The 16,590-nt window shown below is 67.0% G+C and overlaps 1 protein-coding gene across 8 annotated transcripts in view; it reads left to right on the top strand.

Moving 5' to 3' along the window:
• WNK3 (WNK lysine deficient protein kinase 3) overlaps positions 1-16,590 on the top strand; it is a 57,543-nt gene that overhangs the window by 14,500 nt on the left and 26,453 nt on the right. For 7 of the 8 annotated variants that reach the window (XM_075918486.1, XM_075918488.1, XM_075918484.1 and 4 more), the window contains 9 exons: positions 169-752; positions 1,076-1,248; positions 2,303-2,523; positions 2,817-2,974; positions 4,383-4,471; positions 5,870-6,089; positions 12,540-12,789; positions 13,280-13,566; positions 14,378-16,075. In XM_075918486.1, coding sequence (XP_075774601.1) covers positions 169-752; positions 1,076-1,248; positions 2,303-2,523; positions 2,817-2,974; positions 4,383-4,471; positions 5,870-6,089; positions 12,540-12,789; positions 13,280-13,566; positions 14,378-16,075 — 3,680 coding nt within the window. The remainder of the gene's footprint in view (positions 1-168; positions 753-1,075; positions 1,249-2,302; positions 2,524-2,816; positions 2,975-4,382; positions 4,472-5,869; positions 6,090-12,539; positions 12,790-13,279; positions 13,567-14,377; positions 16,076-16,590) is intronic. The other variant, XM_075918485.1, reaches the window with a different exon arrangement.

Genomic DNA, 16,590 nt, shown 5'->3' with positions numbered 1-16,590 from the left:
TCCCCGGGGCGGCTCTGCGCAGTGTTGGGAACAGCCCCGGGGGTCGTAAATAACAGTGACCAGCAGGCGTGGGAGTGGGACACACGGGGGCCTCCAGAGACCCTGCACTTCTGGGGGCTGCTTTGTGATTTTCCTGCCGAAACGACCCTCTTCTTGCCCCCCTTCCAGGCTGCTGTGGGGCTGCGCTGAGAGGAGGTCGCCGCCCCTCGCAACGTGCCGGGCGTGAGCAGGCAGGAGGCGGCTCAGAGGCGCCCATGGCGACGGATTGCGGCGAGCCGGCCGGCCCGGAGGAGCCGGAGAAGGCTGATGGAGTCTCTCTGGGCAGCAGGGTCCCGCCCGCCGTGGCCCCTTTGACCATGGAGCCGGCCGGTGCCCCTGCCTCCGGGGGCGCCACAGAGCGGAAGCGCTTCTTCCGCAAGAGCGTGGAGATCATGGAGGACAGAGCCGCCGAGCTGCCGTCCAGGGACGAGCAGGCGCCTCTGGCCGCGGGCGGTGGCCGGGCAGAGCAGCCCTCCTCCGGCGCCCTGGGGCAGGAGGCCAGGAACGAGCCGGGGGCCAAGGCCAGTGCGGAGGCCTGCAGGGAGAAGACCAAGAAGGAGATCGAAGAGGAGGCGGAGATGAAAGCCGTCGCCACCTCGCCCAGCGGCCGCTTCCTCAAGTTCGACATCGAGTTGGGCCGAGGGGCCTTTAAAACCGTCTTCAAAGGGCTCGACACGGAGACCTGGGTGGAGGTGGCCTGGTGCGAGCTGCAGGTGGGTGCGCGGGCTCTGTGCGGCCAGCGGGGGCTCCCTGCAGCTGAGGGTGGGTGGGGGGGGGGCTCTGTGCTCAGCCGGGCCATAACCCCCCCCGGCGGCCGAAAGGCACAGGAGGTGGCTTGGACCTCAGCCGCAGGGCTCGCCGCGACCATCTCCGGCCGCCCGGAGAGTTTCCTCTCAGCAAGGCCCATCTTGGCGCTAGCCGGCCGGTGACGTCCTTCCGCCTGCCTCAGCTTCCGGTGCTCGGCTCGGGTCGCCCTGTGCCTGCCCCACAGCCCGGGGCCTGCCCGCTGTAACGGGAGGGCCTCTCCCCGCTCCAGGACAGGAAGCTCACCAAAGCGGAGCAGCAGCGCTTCAAGGAGGAAGCCGAGATGCTGAAGGGCCTGCAGCACCCCAACATCGTCCGCTTCTACGACTCCTGGGAGTCCACGGTGCGGGGCAAGCGCTGCATCGTGCTGGTCACGGAGCTGATGACCTCTGGCACCTTGAAGACGTAAGCGTGGGTGGCAGCCTCCGCCCCGGCCCCCGCGGCCGGCTCCTTTCCCCCTCCTCAGCTGCCCCGCCCCCTCGCCCTGCCCGTCCCATGGCTGCATGTAGCGGCACACCGAGCCCGCTCCTTTCCCAGTGCCTCCTCCCGTTAGCTCTCCGGGCTGCCGCTGCATCCCGCCCTCTGCGCCGGCCCCGTCCTTTTCGCCGCAGGATGGGCTGGGCGGGCCGACGCTGGATGCCAGCCCCGCGCCGCGGGTTCGGGTCTGCGCCGGTGTCGCCCGCACGCCGTCAGCGGCCGTGCTGCAGGCGCTCCTGCCGACGTCCCTCGGCGCGTGGTGGAGCCCAGGCTGGGCTGGCGCGGGGCCCTCTCCAGTTTTCGGAGGCCGTCCCTTCTGTCGCGGGGACCCGGAGCGGGGCACGAGCCACGCACGCCAGCGCCACTTTGCTCTGCTGAGCCAGGCCCCTGGCCTTCAGCTTTCTCCCTGCCGAGCCCTCTGGCTGCGGGCGGCCCCGGGCAGCACTTTTCAAACCGCTCGCGACCGGCCCTGGGGCTCGCTGCTGCGGGGAGGGGGGCGGGTCTGAGGCAGCTCCCTGCCTGTCCTGCGCTGCGCCCCGGAGGTGGCCGGTGCCGGCTCTTAGGTGCGGGGGAGTGCGCGGGGCTCCGCACTGCCCTGCCCTGGCACTGCTGCTGGTCGTGTCTGGGGCAGCAGGGTCTGCGGGCTCAGGAGAGGCAGGGGGCTGCCTCAGCCCCCCTGCTGCCCGGGAGCCGCTCAAGGTCAGCCCCTCCCCCTGGCCGGAGCCCCCTCCTGTACCCCACACGCCAGTCAAATTGGGTCGGGTCGCGGCACCAACCATGGTCCGCACTGGGTCACGAGAAACGTCTGAAACCTGCGGCTGTGGGGTGCCCCAGGGCGCTGCCATCGTCCCAGCTCGCCCTGGCCGGGGCGGGGAGCTCAGACGTGCGTGCCAGGCCGCTAGTGCTGTGCGGGCCCGGCTCGGAGGGGCCCCGTCGGGCTGCGTCTCTGTCCCTCCCGCTGACCCCTCTGCTCCCCGCCCAGGTACCTGAAGCGGTTCAAAGTCATGAAGCCCAAGGTGCTGCGGAGCTGGTGCTGGCAGATCCTGAAAGGCCTGCAGTTCCTGCACACCCGTGCCCCGCCCATCATCCACCGGGACCTCAAGTGCGACAACATCTTCATCACGGGCCCCACCGGCTCGGTGAAGATCGGTGACCTGGGCCTGGCCACCTTGATGCGCACGTCCTTCGCCAAGAGCGTCATCGGTGCGTCTGGCCCCCGGCCTCAGTTTCCCCTCGGCAACGGGGAGCCACGCTCACGTCCGTTCTAGCGCGCGCCCGGCCGCCTTTGTTCTGGGGGGTCCCTCTGCCCGCGCCTCGGCCCCTGGCTGCTCTCCCCGCGCCGGAACTCACCGCTCTGTGGCTGGCACGCTGCGTCCTTCCGGCCGGCGGTGCTCCACGAGTCCCCGCTGCAGGCCCGCCCCCGCAGGCTCCCCGTGGCCGGGGGGGAGGTGCGGGAGGCTCAGAGGAGCCACTGAAACGCCCCTCTCCCGCCGCAGGCACGCCCGAGTTCATGGCGCCCGAGATGTACGAGGAGCACTACGACGAGTCGGTGGACGTGTACGCCTTCGGCATGTGCATGCTGGAGATGGCGACCTCGGAGTACCCCTACTCGGAGTGCCAGAACGCCGCCCAGATCTACCGCAAGGTCACCAGCGTAGGTGCCGGGCTCCCTCCCGCCAGCAAGCCGGCCACGCGGCCAGCATGCCCCGCCCTGCCCCCGCCGCTGCTGGGGAGGGCGCGAGGGTCGGCGGGTCCCTGGTCAGGCCACGGGTGTGCGCGGCTCCCCAGGAGGCTGGGCTGGCGTGCTGCGGCCCCCGATCTCTGTAGGGGCCGAGCTGTGACCCATCGGGGTCAGCCCGGCACGAGTGGGGGGACACGGCCCAACAGGGATCCCAGACTAAACCAGGGGCTTTGCAGCACCCCTCGTGAGAGGGCCCCTAATCCCCGTCCGTCTGTCCGTCCGATTCCCACGCGCCTGGCTGTGTCCCAAGCTGGAGGGTGACGGGGCGGGGAGCGGCGCGTTCAGAGCTGGGGGGGACCGCCGGCTCTCGGTGCCTTCGGCAGCCCCGTGTCTGGATCCCGCCAGAGCAGGAGAGAACGACCCCAGCGGCCAAGGGGGCCCTATCGCTGTGACGGGAAGGGCTGGCAAGGCCACTGGGCCCTTTAAGCTAGCCAAGACCAGGGGCCGAGCGGAAGCCAGGCCCCTTCCAATGGCGCTGTACCCACGGGCCGACGGTCGAGGGGCTGGTTCTGTTGCCACGGGTCCTGTTGTGCCCGCGGTGGTCAGTGGGAGGGGGGCGGAAGGGGTGGCGGGCCTGCTGCGGGGTAACAGTGCAGGGATCAGGGTGACTTGGTGTAGCCGGGCGGGACTGTGCTGCCTCCGTCTTCAGCCTTTTTGCTGCTCAGCCCTCCGGCTGAGTCCCGCCCCGTGCGAATCACAACCCCCCTGGGGAGAGAGTGGTGCCTCCGGGGGCGCTTCCTCAGCCAGCCTTGGGCTGCGCGCCTCTGACTCTGGTCCTGCGATTGTTTTATGTAGGCCTTCCTGGCCCCTGATTGGCTGCTTTCTCTGCAGCCAGTCTGGCCTGCTTGGAGGACTTCTCTGTGGTTCTTTTTTGGGAACAGGGTGGGGCGAGGCACAAGCCTCCAGCCGGGGGCTTTGGGCCTGGCCCGCCAGGTCACCCTTGGTACACAAGTACAGAATTGCCCCTGGGCTGTAGGGATGGGAAGGGGCAGCCAGTTAACCCGTTCCCCGGTACATGCCCAGGAGGCCGGGTGCCCCAGTGTGGGCCGGGAGGTGGCAGCGGGGGCCCCACCCCGGGCCAGGGTCCCACCAAGGCAGTTACCGGTTAAGTGTCCTGTCGGCCTCGTGCTTCCCTGGGCCGCGGGGGAGGGTCTCGAGGGAATGCAGACAGGAGAGGGGACCCGCCCCGGGAGGTGGATTCTGCCCGGGATGCTCCAGGCAGGGCGGGCTTGGGGCAGGCCCCGGGCCGGGGCTCTCAGGATGTGGGGTCCCTGCCGGCCAGGGCCCAGCGGCGCCCCCACGCAATTCCCTTCTCTTCCAGGGCATTAAACCGGCCAGCTTCCACAAGGTGAGCGACCCGGAGGTGAAGGAGATCATCGAGGGCTGCATTCAGCAGAACAAAGCCGAGAGGTGCGGGCCCTGCAGGGCGGCGCTGCTTCCGGCCCCTGAGCAGGGGAGCCGGACAGCTGGGTTCTCGCCCTGGCTGGGGGGCAGGGAGGTAGAGCGGGGGCTGGGTTCTCTGCCCAGCTCTGCTGCTGATTTGCTGGGTGCCCCGAGGCAGGTCGCTAGCGCTCTGGCTTCGGTTCAGCGAGGGTCTGCCCCAGCCGGCCCAGTGGCTGCGTGCTTGGCCTGGCCTGGGCGGGGGGGGGGGGTCTGTGGCTTGGGGGTGCAAGGGGGCCGGAAATTGGGAAGGTGGTGGGGGTCTCCACTGGGGCTGCGTGCTTGGCCTGGCCTGGGCGGGGGGGGGTCTGTGGCTTGGGGGTACAAGGGGGCCGGAAATTGGGAAGGTGGTGGGGGTCTCCACCGGGGCTGCGTGCTTGGCCTGGCCTGGGCGGGGGGGGGGTCTGGGGCTTGGGGGTCCAAGGGGGCTGGAAATTGGGAAGGTGGTGGGGGTCTCCACCGGGGCTGCGTGCTTGGCCTGGCCTGGGCGGGGGGGGGTCTGTGGCTTGGGGGTACAAGGGGGCCGGAAATTGGGAAGGTGGTGGGGGTCTCCACCGGGGCTGCGTGCTTGGCCTGGCCTGGGCGGGGGGGGGTCTGTGGCTTGGGGGTGCAAGGGGGCTGGAAATTGGGAAGGTGGTGGGGGTCTCCACCGGGGCTGCGTGCTTGGCCTGGCCTGGGCGGGGGGGGGGGGGGTCTGTGGCTTGGGGGTGCAAGGGGGCTGGAAATTGGGAAGGTGGTGGGGGTCTCCACCGGGGCTGCGTGCTTGGCCTGGCCTGGGCGGGGGGGGGGTCTGTGGCTTGGGGGTGCAAGGGGGCCGGAAATTGGGAAGGTGGTGGGGGTCTCCACCGGGGCTGCGTGCTTGGCCTGGCCTGGGCGGGGGGGGGGGGGTCTGTGGCTTGGGGGTGCAAGGGGGCTGGAAATTGGGAAGGTGGTGGGGGTCTCCACCGGGGCTGCGTGCTTGGCCTGGCCTGGGCGGGGGGGGGGTCTGTGGCTTGGGGGCCCAAGGGGGCTGGAAATTGGGAAGGTGGTGGGGGTCTCCACCGGGGCTGCGTGCTTGGCCTGGCCTGGGCGGGGGGGGGGTCTGTGGCTTGGGGGTGCAAGGGGGCCGGAAATTGGGAAGGTGGTGGGGGTCTCCACTGGGGCTGCGTGCTTGGCCTGGGCGGGGGGGGGGTCTGTGGCTTGGGGGCCCAAGGGGGCTGGAAATTGGGAAGGTGGTGGGGGTCTCCACCGGGGCTGCGTGCTTGGCCTGGCCTGGGCGGGGGGGGGTCTGTGGCTTGGGGGTGCAAGGGGGCCGGAAATTGGGAAGGTGGTGGGGGTCTCCACCGGGGCTGCTGGCAGCGGGCCCCTAACCCCTCCCCCGGCCGGCAGGCTGTCCATCCGAGACCTGCTGAACCACGCCTTCTTCGCGGAGGGCACGGGGCTGCGGGTGGAGCTGGCGGAGGACGACGACGGGCTGAACCCGGCCCTGGCCCTGCGGCTCTGGGTGGAAGATCCCAAGAAGCTGAAGGGGAAGCACAAGGACAACGAAGCCATCGAGTTCAGTTTCAACCTGGAGCTGGACGTGCCCGAGGAGGTGGCCTGTGAGATGGTGAGTCCCCCTCCGGCTGCTGGGGCGGGAGCTCTGGTCTTGCTTGGGGTGCTGGGCCCCGGCTGCCTGCTCGCCCTGGGAGCTCCTGGCCAGGGCCTCTGGCGCTGCGTGCTCCGGCGGCACGGCAGCAGTGCCGGGGCTGGGAGCGTGGCTGTCGGGCCCCCGCCCTTCCTGGGCAGCGCTGGGACCGCGGAGGCCAAGGCGGCCCTTCGCTTTTCATTCCCGTGGACGTCTCTGCCACGCTGGCTCCCGCGAGTGCTCCTGGGCCTTGGGTCTGCCTCGCTGCTCTGCTCTGGCCTTTCCCCGGCTCTCCTGAGCCCTTGGCCCAGAGCTGGACACAACCCTAGAGCCCCAGGGCTGGAGGAGACCTCAGGAGTCATCCAGTCCAGCCCCTGCCCAAGGCAGGACCAACCCCGACCCCATCAGCCCAGCCAGGGCTGTGGCAAGCTGGGACTTCAACACCCCATGGGATGTTTCCACCCCTCCCCAGGGAACCCAGCCCAGCACTTCCCCACCCTCCTAGGGAAAGAGTTTGTCCTAACAGCCAACCTAGACCTGCCCCCTGTAACTTGAGCCCGTTGCTCCTCGTTCCATCCTTCGCTACTGGGAACAGCCTCTCAGCCTCTCTGGACCCCTGCAGGGAGCTGGAGGCTGCTCTCAAATCCCCCCCACTCTTCTCTCCCGCAGACTAAACAGACCCCAGTCCCTCAGCCTCTCCGCGTGGGTCATGTGCTCCAGCCCCCTCAGCGTTCTGGTCGCCTCCGCTGGCCCCTCCAACGCGCCCACGTCCTTTGTGTAGTGGGGGGCCCGGAACTGGACACCACACTCCAGAGGTGGCCTCCCCAGCGCCGAGTAAAGGGGATGATCACTCCTGGATCTGCTGGCAATGCCCCTCCTAACGCCCCTAATCTGCCGTTAGCCCTCTTGGCTACAAGGGCCCCTGCTGACTCCTCTCCAGCTTCTCCCCCACTGCAACCCCCAGGCCCTTTTCTGCCGAGCTGCTGCCCAGCCCGGCGGTCCCCAGCCTGGCCCAGTGCTTGGGATTCTTCCGCCCCGAGGCCGGACTCTGCACTTGTCCTGGTTGAACCGCAGCAGATTTCTTGTGGCCCAGCCCTCTAATCCAGTGGTCCCCAACATGGTGCCCGCAGGTGCCATGGCGCCTGCTGGGGCATTTATGTGCGCCCGCCAAATGATCTGGGCAGCCCCTGCCCTGGGCGCACGGCACATGCACAGTACCAGCCCCGGGCACGTGGCGCATGGGCGGACTTGCCCCTGCTCCCGGGCGCCCGGCAGCCCCCAAAGGTTGGGACCACTGCTCTAATCTGTCCAGGTCACTCTGGCCCCTGTCCCTGCCCCCCAGCGTATCCACCTCTCCCCAGCTCAGTGTCATCTGCCAACTTGCTGAGGGTGCAACCACCCCCTCAGCCAGGTCATTAATAACGAGGTTGAACAAAACTGCCCCTCGAACAGATCCATGGGGCACTTGGCTAGAAGCGGCTCCCATCCTGACATCGCGCCGTCGACCGCTCCCCGCTGGGCCCGACAGTCTGGCCAGCTCTGTCCACCTCAGTCCGTTTATCCAATCCAGACTCCCTGGCAAGAATGTTGTGGGAGACCGTATCCAAGCCTGGCTAAAGTCACGGTCTATCCCATCCACTGACTTCCCCACGTCCACGGAGCCAGTTACCTCAGCATAGAAGCTAGTCAGATTGGTCAGGCACGACCTGCCTTTGGTGAATCCATGTGACTATTCCTGATCACCAGGGCTCGCCGGACCGTGGCAAGCCCTGCTCGCCAGCCACGCTGTCTGGCGACCTCTGCATGCGCAGATCACCGACCCCGGCTCTTCTGGGTTGCAATCTACTCGCCACGGGCCCTGCTGATCACTTTCTCCTCTTCCAAGTGCTTCAAAATGGATTCTTGAGGATCCCCTCCGTGATTTTTCCAGGGACTGAGGTGAGGCTGACTGGTCTGTAGTTCCCTGGATCGTCCTTCTTCCCTTTTTGAAAGCTGGGCCCTACATTTGCCTTTTTCCAATCGTCCGGAATCTCTCCTGATCTCCACGAGTTCTCAAAGATAATGGCCAAAGGCTCCGCAATGACACTCGCCAGCTCCCTCAGCCCCCTCGGATGCATTAAATCCGGGCCCATGGATTTGTGTGTGTTTAGCCTTTTTAAATAGTGCCTGACCTGTTCTGTATCCGCCAAGGGCTGTCCGTCTCCTTCCCATACTGCGTTGCCTAGCGCATTAGTCTGGGAGCCGACCTTGTCCGTGAAGACAGAGGCAAAGAAAACCTTGAGTACGTCAGCTTTCCCCACATCCTCTGTCACTAGGGTACCTCCCTCTGAGCACCCTGTAGAAACCTTTCTTGTTCCCCTTCACATCCCGTGCCAGCTGCAATTCCAGTTGCGCTTTCGCCTTCCTGAGAACTCCCCTCATTCTCGAGCAATATATTCAGGGCTTGACAAATAATGTAGTCTGCTTGCCCGTGGCGAGTAGATTACGACCTGGAAGAGCCGGCGCAGACCGATCTGCGCATGTGCAGAACGGCATGAAACCGTGTGGCTGGCGAGCGGGGCTTGCCGAGTCCTGAATATATTTCTACTCCTCCCTAGTCATCAGTCCAAGTTTCCACTTCTTGTCAGCTTCCTTTTCGTGTTCGAGCTCACCAAGGAGTTCCCCTGTAAGCCGATCTGCTCGCCTGACATATTTGCTTTTCTTGCTGCGCATCAGGACTGTTTCTTCCTGTGTCTTTAATAAGGCTTCTTGAAAATCCTGCCAGCTCTCCTGGGCTCCTTTCCCCTTCATGTATCATCCCAGGGAATCCTGCCCATCAGGTCTCTGAGGGAGGCACAGTCTGCTCTTCTGCAGTCCAGGGTGTGTATTTTGCTTCTTTCCGTTCTTCCTTTGGTCAGGATCCTGAAATCTACCATCTCATGATCACTGGTGCCCAGGTTGTCACCCACCTCTACTTCCCCTACTAGTTCCTCCCTGTTTGTGAGCAGCAGGTCAAGCTGTGCACGGCCCCTGGGCGGATCCTTCGGCACTTGTACCAAGAATTTATCCCCAACATTCTCCAAAAACTTCCTGGATTGTCTGTGCACTGCTGCATTGGTCTCCTAACAGATATCAGGGTGATTAAAGTTGCCCACGAGAACCAGGGCCTGCGATCTGGAAGCTTCTCTCAGTTGTCCGAAGAAAGCCTCATCTACCTCATCCACCTGATCTGGTCTATAGCAGACCCCAACCACAACATCACCCCTGTTGCTTCCACCTCTAAACTTAACCCATAGACTCTCAACAGGCTTTTCTCCTTCTAAGTACCGGAGCTCTGAGCAATCATGCTGCTCTTTCACATACAATGCAAGTCCTCCTCCTTTTCTCCCCCGCCTGTCCTTCCTGAACAGTTTACACCCTTCCATGACAGCGCTCCAGTCATGTGAGTCATCCCACCGAGTCTCCGTTATTCCAAACAAATCATAGTTCTTGGACTGTGCCAGAGCTTCTAATTCTTCCTCTTTGTTTCCCAGGCTTCTCGCATTGGTGTACAAACACTGTAGATAGCCAGCTGATCACCCGGCCTTCTCCGTTCGAGTCAGGGGTTCTCCTTGTGTTCCTTCCCGGTACCCGACTTCCTCACTTACCCCAGGGTATGTCTACACTACCCCGCTAGTTCGAACTAGCGGGGTAATGTATGCATACCGCACTTGCTAATGAAGCCCGGGATTTGAATTTCCCGGGCTTCATTAGCATAAGCGGGGAGCCGCCATTTTTAAATCCCCGCTGCTTCGAACCCCGTGTAGCGCGGCTACACGGGGCTCGAACTAGGTAGTTCGGACTAGGGTCCTATTCCGAACTACCGGTACTCCTCGTGAAACGAGGTGTACCGGTAGTTCGGAATAGGCACCCTAGTCCGAACTACCTAGTTCGAGCCCCGTGTAGCCGCGCTACACGGGGTTCGAAGCAGCGGGGATTTAAAAATGGCGGCTCCCCGCTTATGCTAATGAAGCCCGGGAAATTCAAATCCCGGGCTTCATTAGCAAGTGCGGTATGCATACATTACCCTCCTAGTTCGAACTAGGAGGGTAGTGTAGACATACCCCCTGGGCTTTGGTCACCATCCCCCAGCTAACCTAGTTCAAAGCCCTCCTCGCTAGGTTTGCAAGCCTGCCTGCGAAGATGCTCCTTCCTCTCTTGGTTAGGTGGATCCCATCTCTTCCTAACAATCCTTGTGCCCGGAACAGAGTCCCATGGTCGAAGAAACCAAAGCCCTCTCTGCGACACCACCACGCAACCGCACATTTACGTCCTCAATTCGACGATCCCACCCGGACCTTTTCCTTAACTGGAAGGATGGACGAGAACACCACTTGAATTTCAAATTCTTGGATCCTTCTTCCCAGCGCTACATAATGTGCTGTGACCCGCTCGCGGTCGTTCTTGGCCGTATCGTTAGTTCCCACGTGGAGAAGCAGGAAGGGGCAGCGATCCGAAGGGTTAAACGCTTTCGGAGGACTCTCGGTCACATCCTGAATGCGAGCTCCCGGTAAGCAGCACACCTCTCGAGATTGCAGGGCTGGCCGGCGGATGGATGGCTCGGTCCCTCTTAGGAGGGAGTCCCCGATCACCCCCCCGTCATCTTCTTTTGGGGGAACACCCATCCTTAGGACTACACATCCCATGGCTTCCGGTAGATGGTGTTCCCTTCCGGTTTCTTCCCCGAGAGGTCCCTGCCAAAGCATTCAGCACCGCAGTGCCTGTGGAGACAGCCTGAAAGTGGTTCCTTACCTCGACAGGAATGGGGGAGACCTGAGTTGGCTGCTTTCCCCTTCCCACTCCCTGCTGGCAGCCCCCGGGCGCTGACTCACTGCTCTGTAAAGCCCTGCACTGCCTGATAGCCCCTCCCCCCGATTAACGCTCAACCAATGAGCAGAGGCTTCCAGATTTCAAACCCCGATTAGAAGCTCACGGCTTCTACCTGCCAGTCACAACACACACTCCGTTGGGGGGCGGGGAGAAACCAAACAGCCAAACACAAGCTCAGCACACAGCAAGAAGCCCCCGAGCACAAACATACACTGCAGACAGCCACTTCCCTCGGGCTCTGGATGAGCTTCCTCCTTCACCAGGAGAACCCCCTCTCCAAACGCCCTGTTAGCAGCCCCTGAGCTCCAGCTAGGCCTGACCCGCGCAGAGCAGAGGGGCGATGACTCCTCCCGTCTTGCCCACTGCACTCCCATTCGGGCCGCCCAGAAGCGCGGCTGCTTTGTCTGCAGCAGCGTGCCACTGTTGGCTCTTGTTAGCGTGTGGGCCGCTCTGACCCCTGGATCCCTTTCTGCAGGGCTCCGTCCTCGACAGTCGCTTCCCGTAGTGAGTGTGACACGGAGCCCTTTGCATGGGTCCTTATTGAACGTCACCCTCCTGACCCCGGCCCGTTTCTCCAGTGCGTCCAGATCAGTCTGAATTCTGACCCCTCCAAAGCCCTCGCAGCCCCTCCCTGCAGGCTCAATAAGCGTCCTCTCTGTGCCAATATCGAAATCGCTGAGGAAGACGCTGAACAGAGCCGGTTCCAGAACAGGCCCCCGGACCCCTTGTTCTGCCCTTCCAGCAGGATTGGAACCGTTAATAACGACGCTGGGAACGGTTCTCCCGCCAGTTCTGCACCCGCCTTAGAGTAGCCCCGTCTCAGTTGCATTTGCCTTGTCTATTGATAAGAAGTCACACACTGTACTAAAGTCTGGGTATCCCACGGCCACCGCGTCTCCCTTAGCCATGAGACTCGTTATCCCGTCAAAGAAAGTGATCGGATTGGTGTGACCTCGCCTTTGCCGGGCTCTGTGGAGGGCAGGCCAGCCCCTCGCCTTTGCACCGGGCTCTGTGGAGGGCAGGCCAGCCCCTCGCCTTTGCACCGGGCTCTGTGGAGGGCAGGCCGGCCCCTCGCCTTTGCACCGGGCTCTGTGGAGGGCAGGCCGGCCCCTCGCCTTTGCACCGGGCTCTGTGGAGGGCTGGCCGGCCCCTCGCCTTTGCACCGGGCTCTGTGGAGGGCTGGCCAGCCCCTCACCTTTGCACCGGGCTCTGTGGAGGGCAGGCCGGCCCCTCGCCTTTGCACCGGGCTCTGCGGAGGGCAGGCCGGCCCCTCGCCTTTGCACCGGGCTCTGCGGAGGGCAGGCCGGCCCCTCGCCTTTGCACCGGGCTCTGCGGAGGGCAGGCCGGCCCCTCGCCTTTGCACCGGGCTCTGCAGAGGGCAGGCCGGCCCCTCGCCTTTGCACCGGGCTCTGCAGAGGGCCGGCCGGCCCCTCGCCTTTGCGCCGGGCTCTGCGGAGGGCTGGCCGGCCCCTCGCCTTTGCACCGGGCTCTGCAGAGGGCCGGCCGGCCCCTCGCCTTTGCACCGGGCTCTGCAGAGGGCCAGCCTGGGTCTTCATCTTTCCCATCCTGCTCCCCCTTCGGCAGGTGAAATCTGGATTCTTCCATGAAAGCGACTCCAAAGCGGTGGGCAAGTCCATCCGGGACCGCGTGGCCCTGATCAAGAAAAGCCGGGAGCGGCGGCAGGCCAGCTGCCTGGAGGAGCAGCGGGCGGCCCAGGGGGCCTCGCTGGGCAGCCTGTCCCAGCCGGGGGGCGCCGAGTGGGAGGAGACGGAGGTGGACCAGCACGCCCGGCAGCAGCTGCTGCAGCACAGTCAGCTCTGCTCGTCCTTCGCGGGTAGGCGGAGAGACGGGGGCTGGGCAGCGCCAGTGAGAAGCCTGGGAGCCGGCCCCTCCACTGGGCAGCTGCTCTGGTGTCCCGGTCGCGGAGCAACGCCTCGGTCACAGCGGATAGGGCCCCACGAGGCCGCACTGCCGCCGGGGGGGCCCACCGGGGAGAGCTGCGTCCAGGGCGCGGTGGGGCTCGTGGCCCGGGGCTCTGGGCGCAGCAGGGCCCTTGGGGTGCTTCTAGGTCCCACCCAGACACGATGGAAGCCGTGTCCGGCTCTCTTCCCGCCTCCGCGCTGTCACCTGCCCCCGGCTGCGGCAGTCCCGCCCCTCCTGGGGTGCTGGGGGGTCTCGGTGCCCCCCTCTGCGCACTGTGGCCCCTTCACCCTGCTCCGTGAGGGGCTGGGCTTGCGAGGGGGCCGTGGGCCTGGGGTGAGACCCTCTGGGCCCCTGCACGAGTGTCCACCAGTGACCGACGGGCCTTTCTTGCCTCCCTGCAGCCGAGGGCCTGTCGGAGAGCAGCGCCGGGGCGGGGCTTCTGTGGGACGCTGCCCGGCAGCACAGCCTGGCCTCCGCTGAGCCAGCCTCCGCCCCCTTGCTGCCGGACACCGGCCTCCAGGGGCACCTCTACCCCCCGCCGGACGCCAGCCTCCAGGGGCACCTCTACCCCCCGCCGGACGCCAGCCTCCAGGGGCACCTCTACCCCCCGCCGGACGCCAGCCTCCAGGGGCACCTCTACCCCCCGCCGGACGCCGGCCTCCAGGGGCACTATCAGCAGATGGCTGGGGTAAGGCGTCTCCTTGCGCCGGTTCCAGCACCGGGATCAGGCCGGCCCCTTGCGGAGCCCGACTGACCCGCCCACGACCTGCTGGGGAACTCCCCTCCCCAGGACAGCGCCACGGCGCTGAGACCCACGCGCTTCGCCGGCTGGCGCCCGGGCTCTGAGCGCCCCGAGCCGTAGCAGTGGGGGCGCTGGGGGAGGGGGGCGGAGCTGGAGATTCACCGTTACCTTTGGCGCGAGGAGCCCACCCCTGGCTTGTTACCAAGCTGAGCCACCGCCTGCTAGTTCCAAGCCAGGCTGTGCCTGGGGGCAGGGCACCAGCTCTCTAGGGCTGTCTGCCGGGGCGGGAGGGCCGAGGCCCCAAGCCGGGTCCCAGTGTCTGTACCCGGCCAGCGCCGGGGCTGCGGGTGGGCTCCAGCCGCGCTTTGTCACTAACCAGCTTCTTTACTCGGGCCCTCGTCCATTAGCAGCTGCCCCCGCCCCCGGGCTACCCGCAGCTCCGCCCCCGCCCCCCGGCTCAGCTCCCCAGCCTCAGGCCTCTACGTCTGCGGCGCTGGGCCCCGGGGTGCCAAGAAACCCTGGCAGGCAGCTAGAGCTGAGCCGAGACCGGCTGCTTACCTGGGCCTGGGCGGCCAGGCGGGGTGGGGCGGGGTGCTCCAGCCCAGCCGAAGCCGCCCCATCTGAGCTGGGCCCAGGTGCGCGGCTGGCCCGCGTACGCCCCTCCTTCAGCAGAGCCGAGCCGGCGGCTGTGACGGAGCCCCGGCCTTGGGAACGCAGCCGTGCGGTGCCCCCGTAACTCCCGCCGCTTTGTCCCCAGCACTGCGAGCCGCAGCTGCCCGGAGGGCCGGAGGGAACGGTGCCCCCCGCGCTGCCGGCTGTGTCGCCCCAGGCCGTGCCAGCAGCCAGCGCCCAGCCAGAGCCCGCGCCCGGCACCGGCGGCCAGACGGCGGCCCAGCTCGACCCGGCCCCTGCCTTCCTGAGTCTCGGCCCCAGCCCGCAGACCCAGCCCCCGGCCCGCTTCGCGGGGAACGTCCCGCCTGGGGCCCTGCCTCTGCAGCTGGGCCCACCCGCGCCGCAGCCTCAGCAGGTCCCGGCCCTGCAGGAAATGGCTCCGCAGACGGGCCCCGTGCAGCAGATCCCCCCCGTGCAGCAGGTCCCGGCCCTGCAGCAACTGCCCCCGCAGACGGCCCCCGTGCAGCAGGTCCCGGCCCTACAGCAACTGCCCCCGCAGACAGCCCCCGTGCAGCAGCTCCCCCCCGTGCAGCAGGTCCCGGCCCTGCAAGAAATGCCTCTGCATACGGCCTCCGTGCAGCAGGTCCCCCCTGTGCAGCAACTGCAGCAACTGCCCCCACAGACAGCCCCCATGCAGCAACTGCCCCCACAGACAGCCCCCATGCAGCAACTGCCCCCACAGACAGCCCCCGTGCAGCAGGTCCCCCCTGTGCAGCAAGGTGCCCCGATGCAGCAGCTCCCCCCCGTGCAGCACGGTGCGCCGATGCAGCAGCTCCCCCCCGTGCAGCACGGTGCTCCGATGCAGCAGGTCCCCCCCGTGCAGCACGGTGCGCCGATGCAGCAGGTCCCCCCCGTGCAGCAGGGTGCGCCGATGCAGCAGCTCCCCCCCGTGCAGCACGGTGCGCCGATGCAGCAGGTCCCCCCCGTGCAGCAGGGTGCGCCGATGCAGCAGGTCCCCCCCGTGCAGCACGGTGCGCCGATGCAGCAGCTCCCCCCCCTGCAGCACGGTGCGCCGATGCAGCAGGTCCCCCCCGTGCAGCACGGTGCGCCGATGCAGCAGGTCCCCCCCGTGCAGCACGGTGCGCCGATGCAGCAGCTCCCCCCCGTGCAGCACGGTGCGCCGATGCAGCAGGTCCCCCCCGTGCAGCAGGGTGCCCCGATGCAGCAGGTCCCCCCCGTGCAGCACGGTGCGCCGATGCAGCAGGTCCCCCCCGTGCAGCAGGGTGCGCCGATGCAGCAGGTCCCCCCCGTGCAGCAGGGTGCACCGATGCAGCAGGTCCCTGCCATTCAACACCTGCAGCTGCCATACTCCGCGGTGCCACCCGAGGCTGTAGTGCAGCTGGCACCCCCGCCCCTGCCACTGCCGTTCATGCTGGGCGCAGGCGCCCTGGAGGGGCCGAAGCAGCCCGCCCTGGAGCCGCTGGCGTACTCGCAGCAGCCCCCGTGCCCGCCTTACGCCGAGCAGCCGGCAGAGCCCCTGCTGTACGTGGGTCAGCCCCTCTGCCGGGCAGAGCCACTGGCCTTCCCGTCGTCCCCTGAGCCGGCCCGCGCGGCGCTGGGCCAGGAGGCCGGCACAGAGCAGGCCGGCAGCGGCGTGGGGCAGCCCCTGGCGCAAGGGGTGAACGAGGACGTAAGGGACAGGATCCTCCCAGTGCAGCCCTCGGAGCCAGCTCGCGGAGCGCAGCCACCGGCCGGGCAGCAGCCTCAGCAGCCGGCCTACGTCCCGCTGGCGGCGGAGTCGGGGGCCTCCCCGCAGCCCCCCCCGAGCCCCCGGCCGGAGCAGGTACGTGACCCCTCGGGCTGGGCGTGGGCGGCCGGTGAACTCCCCGGACAGCGAGCGGCATGCGGGCAGTGGTGCCCAGGGGTTAGAGCAGGCTCTGCTGCCAGCCCTGGGACCCCTCGCCTGCAGCCCTGTGCCCTGCAATAGCTCTGTCGGGCTCTGCCCGGCCCGCGGGGCTGAGAGGGGCAGTCCCAGTCCTGCCCGGCGTGCCGGAGCCCCGCCCCTCCGGCCCCCTGGGGCGCTGCCCCTGCGCTCAGCCACCCGCGCCGACCCTCCCCTCTGCCGCAGGATGCCCGGGTGACCTGGCGGGGCCCGTCTGGGAGCAGGGAGCTCAGGGGGGCTGCCTGGGGCAGCAGGGCCTCTGACCCGGAGCGGGGCGCGAGCCCGGCCACGGGAGCTGATACCCCCGGCGCCGGACAGAGCAGAGGGAATTTCACGGCTGGATGTCGGGAGCGCCCTTCCCGCCGGAGCACTGGCCCTGCTGGAATCCCAGGGGGGCAGGGCTGGGAGGAGGCGGA

The sequence above is a fragment of the Pelodiscus sinensis genome, unplaced genomic scaffold (assembly GCF_049634645.1).
Source record: "Pelodiscus sinensis isolate JC-2024 unplaced genomic scaffold, ASM4963464v1 ctg120, whole genome shotgun sequence".
Classification (NCBI taxonomy): domain Eukaryota; kingdom Metazoa; phylum Chordata; order Testudines; family Trionychidae; genus Pelodiscus; species Pelodiscus sinensis.
The sequence above is the reverse complement of the archived record's forward strand: the minus strand, read 5'-3'. Positions and strand labels throughout refer to the sequence as shown.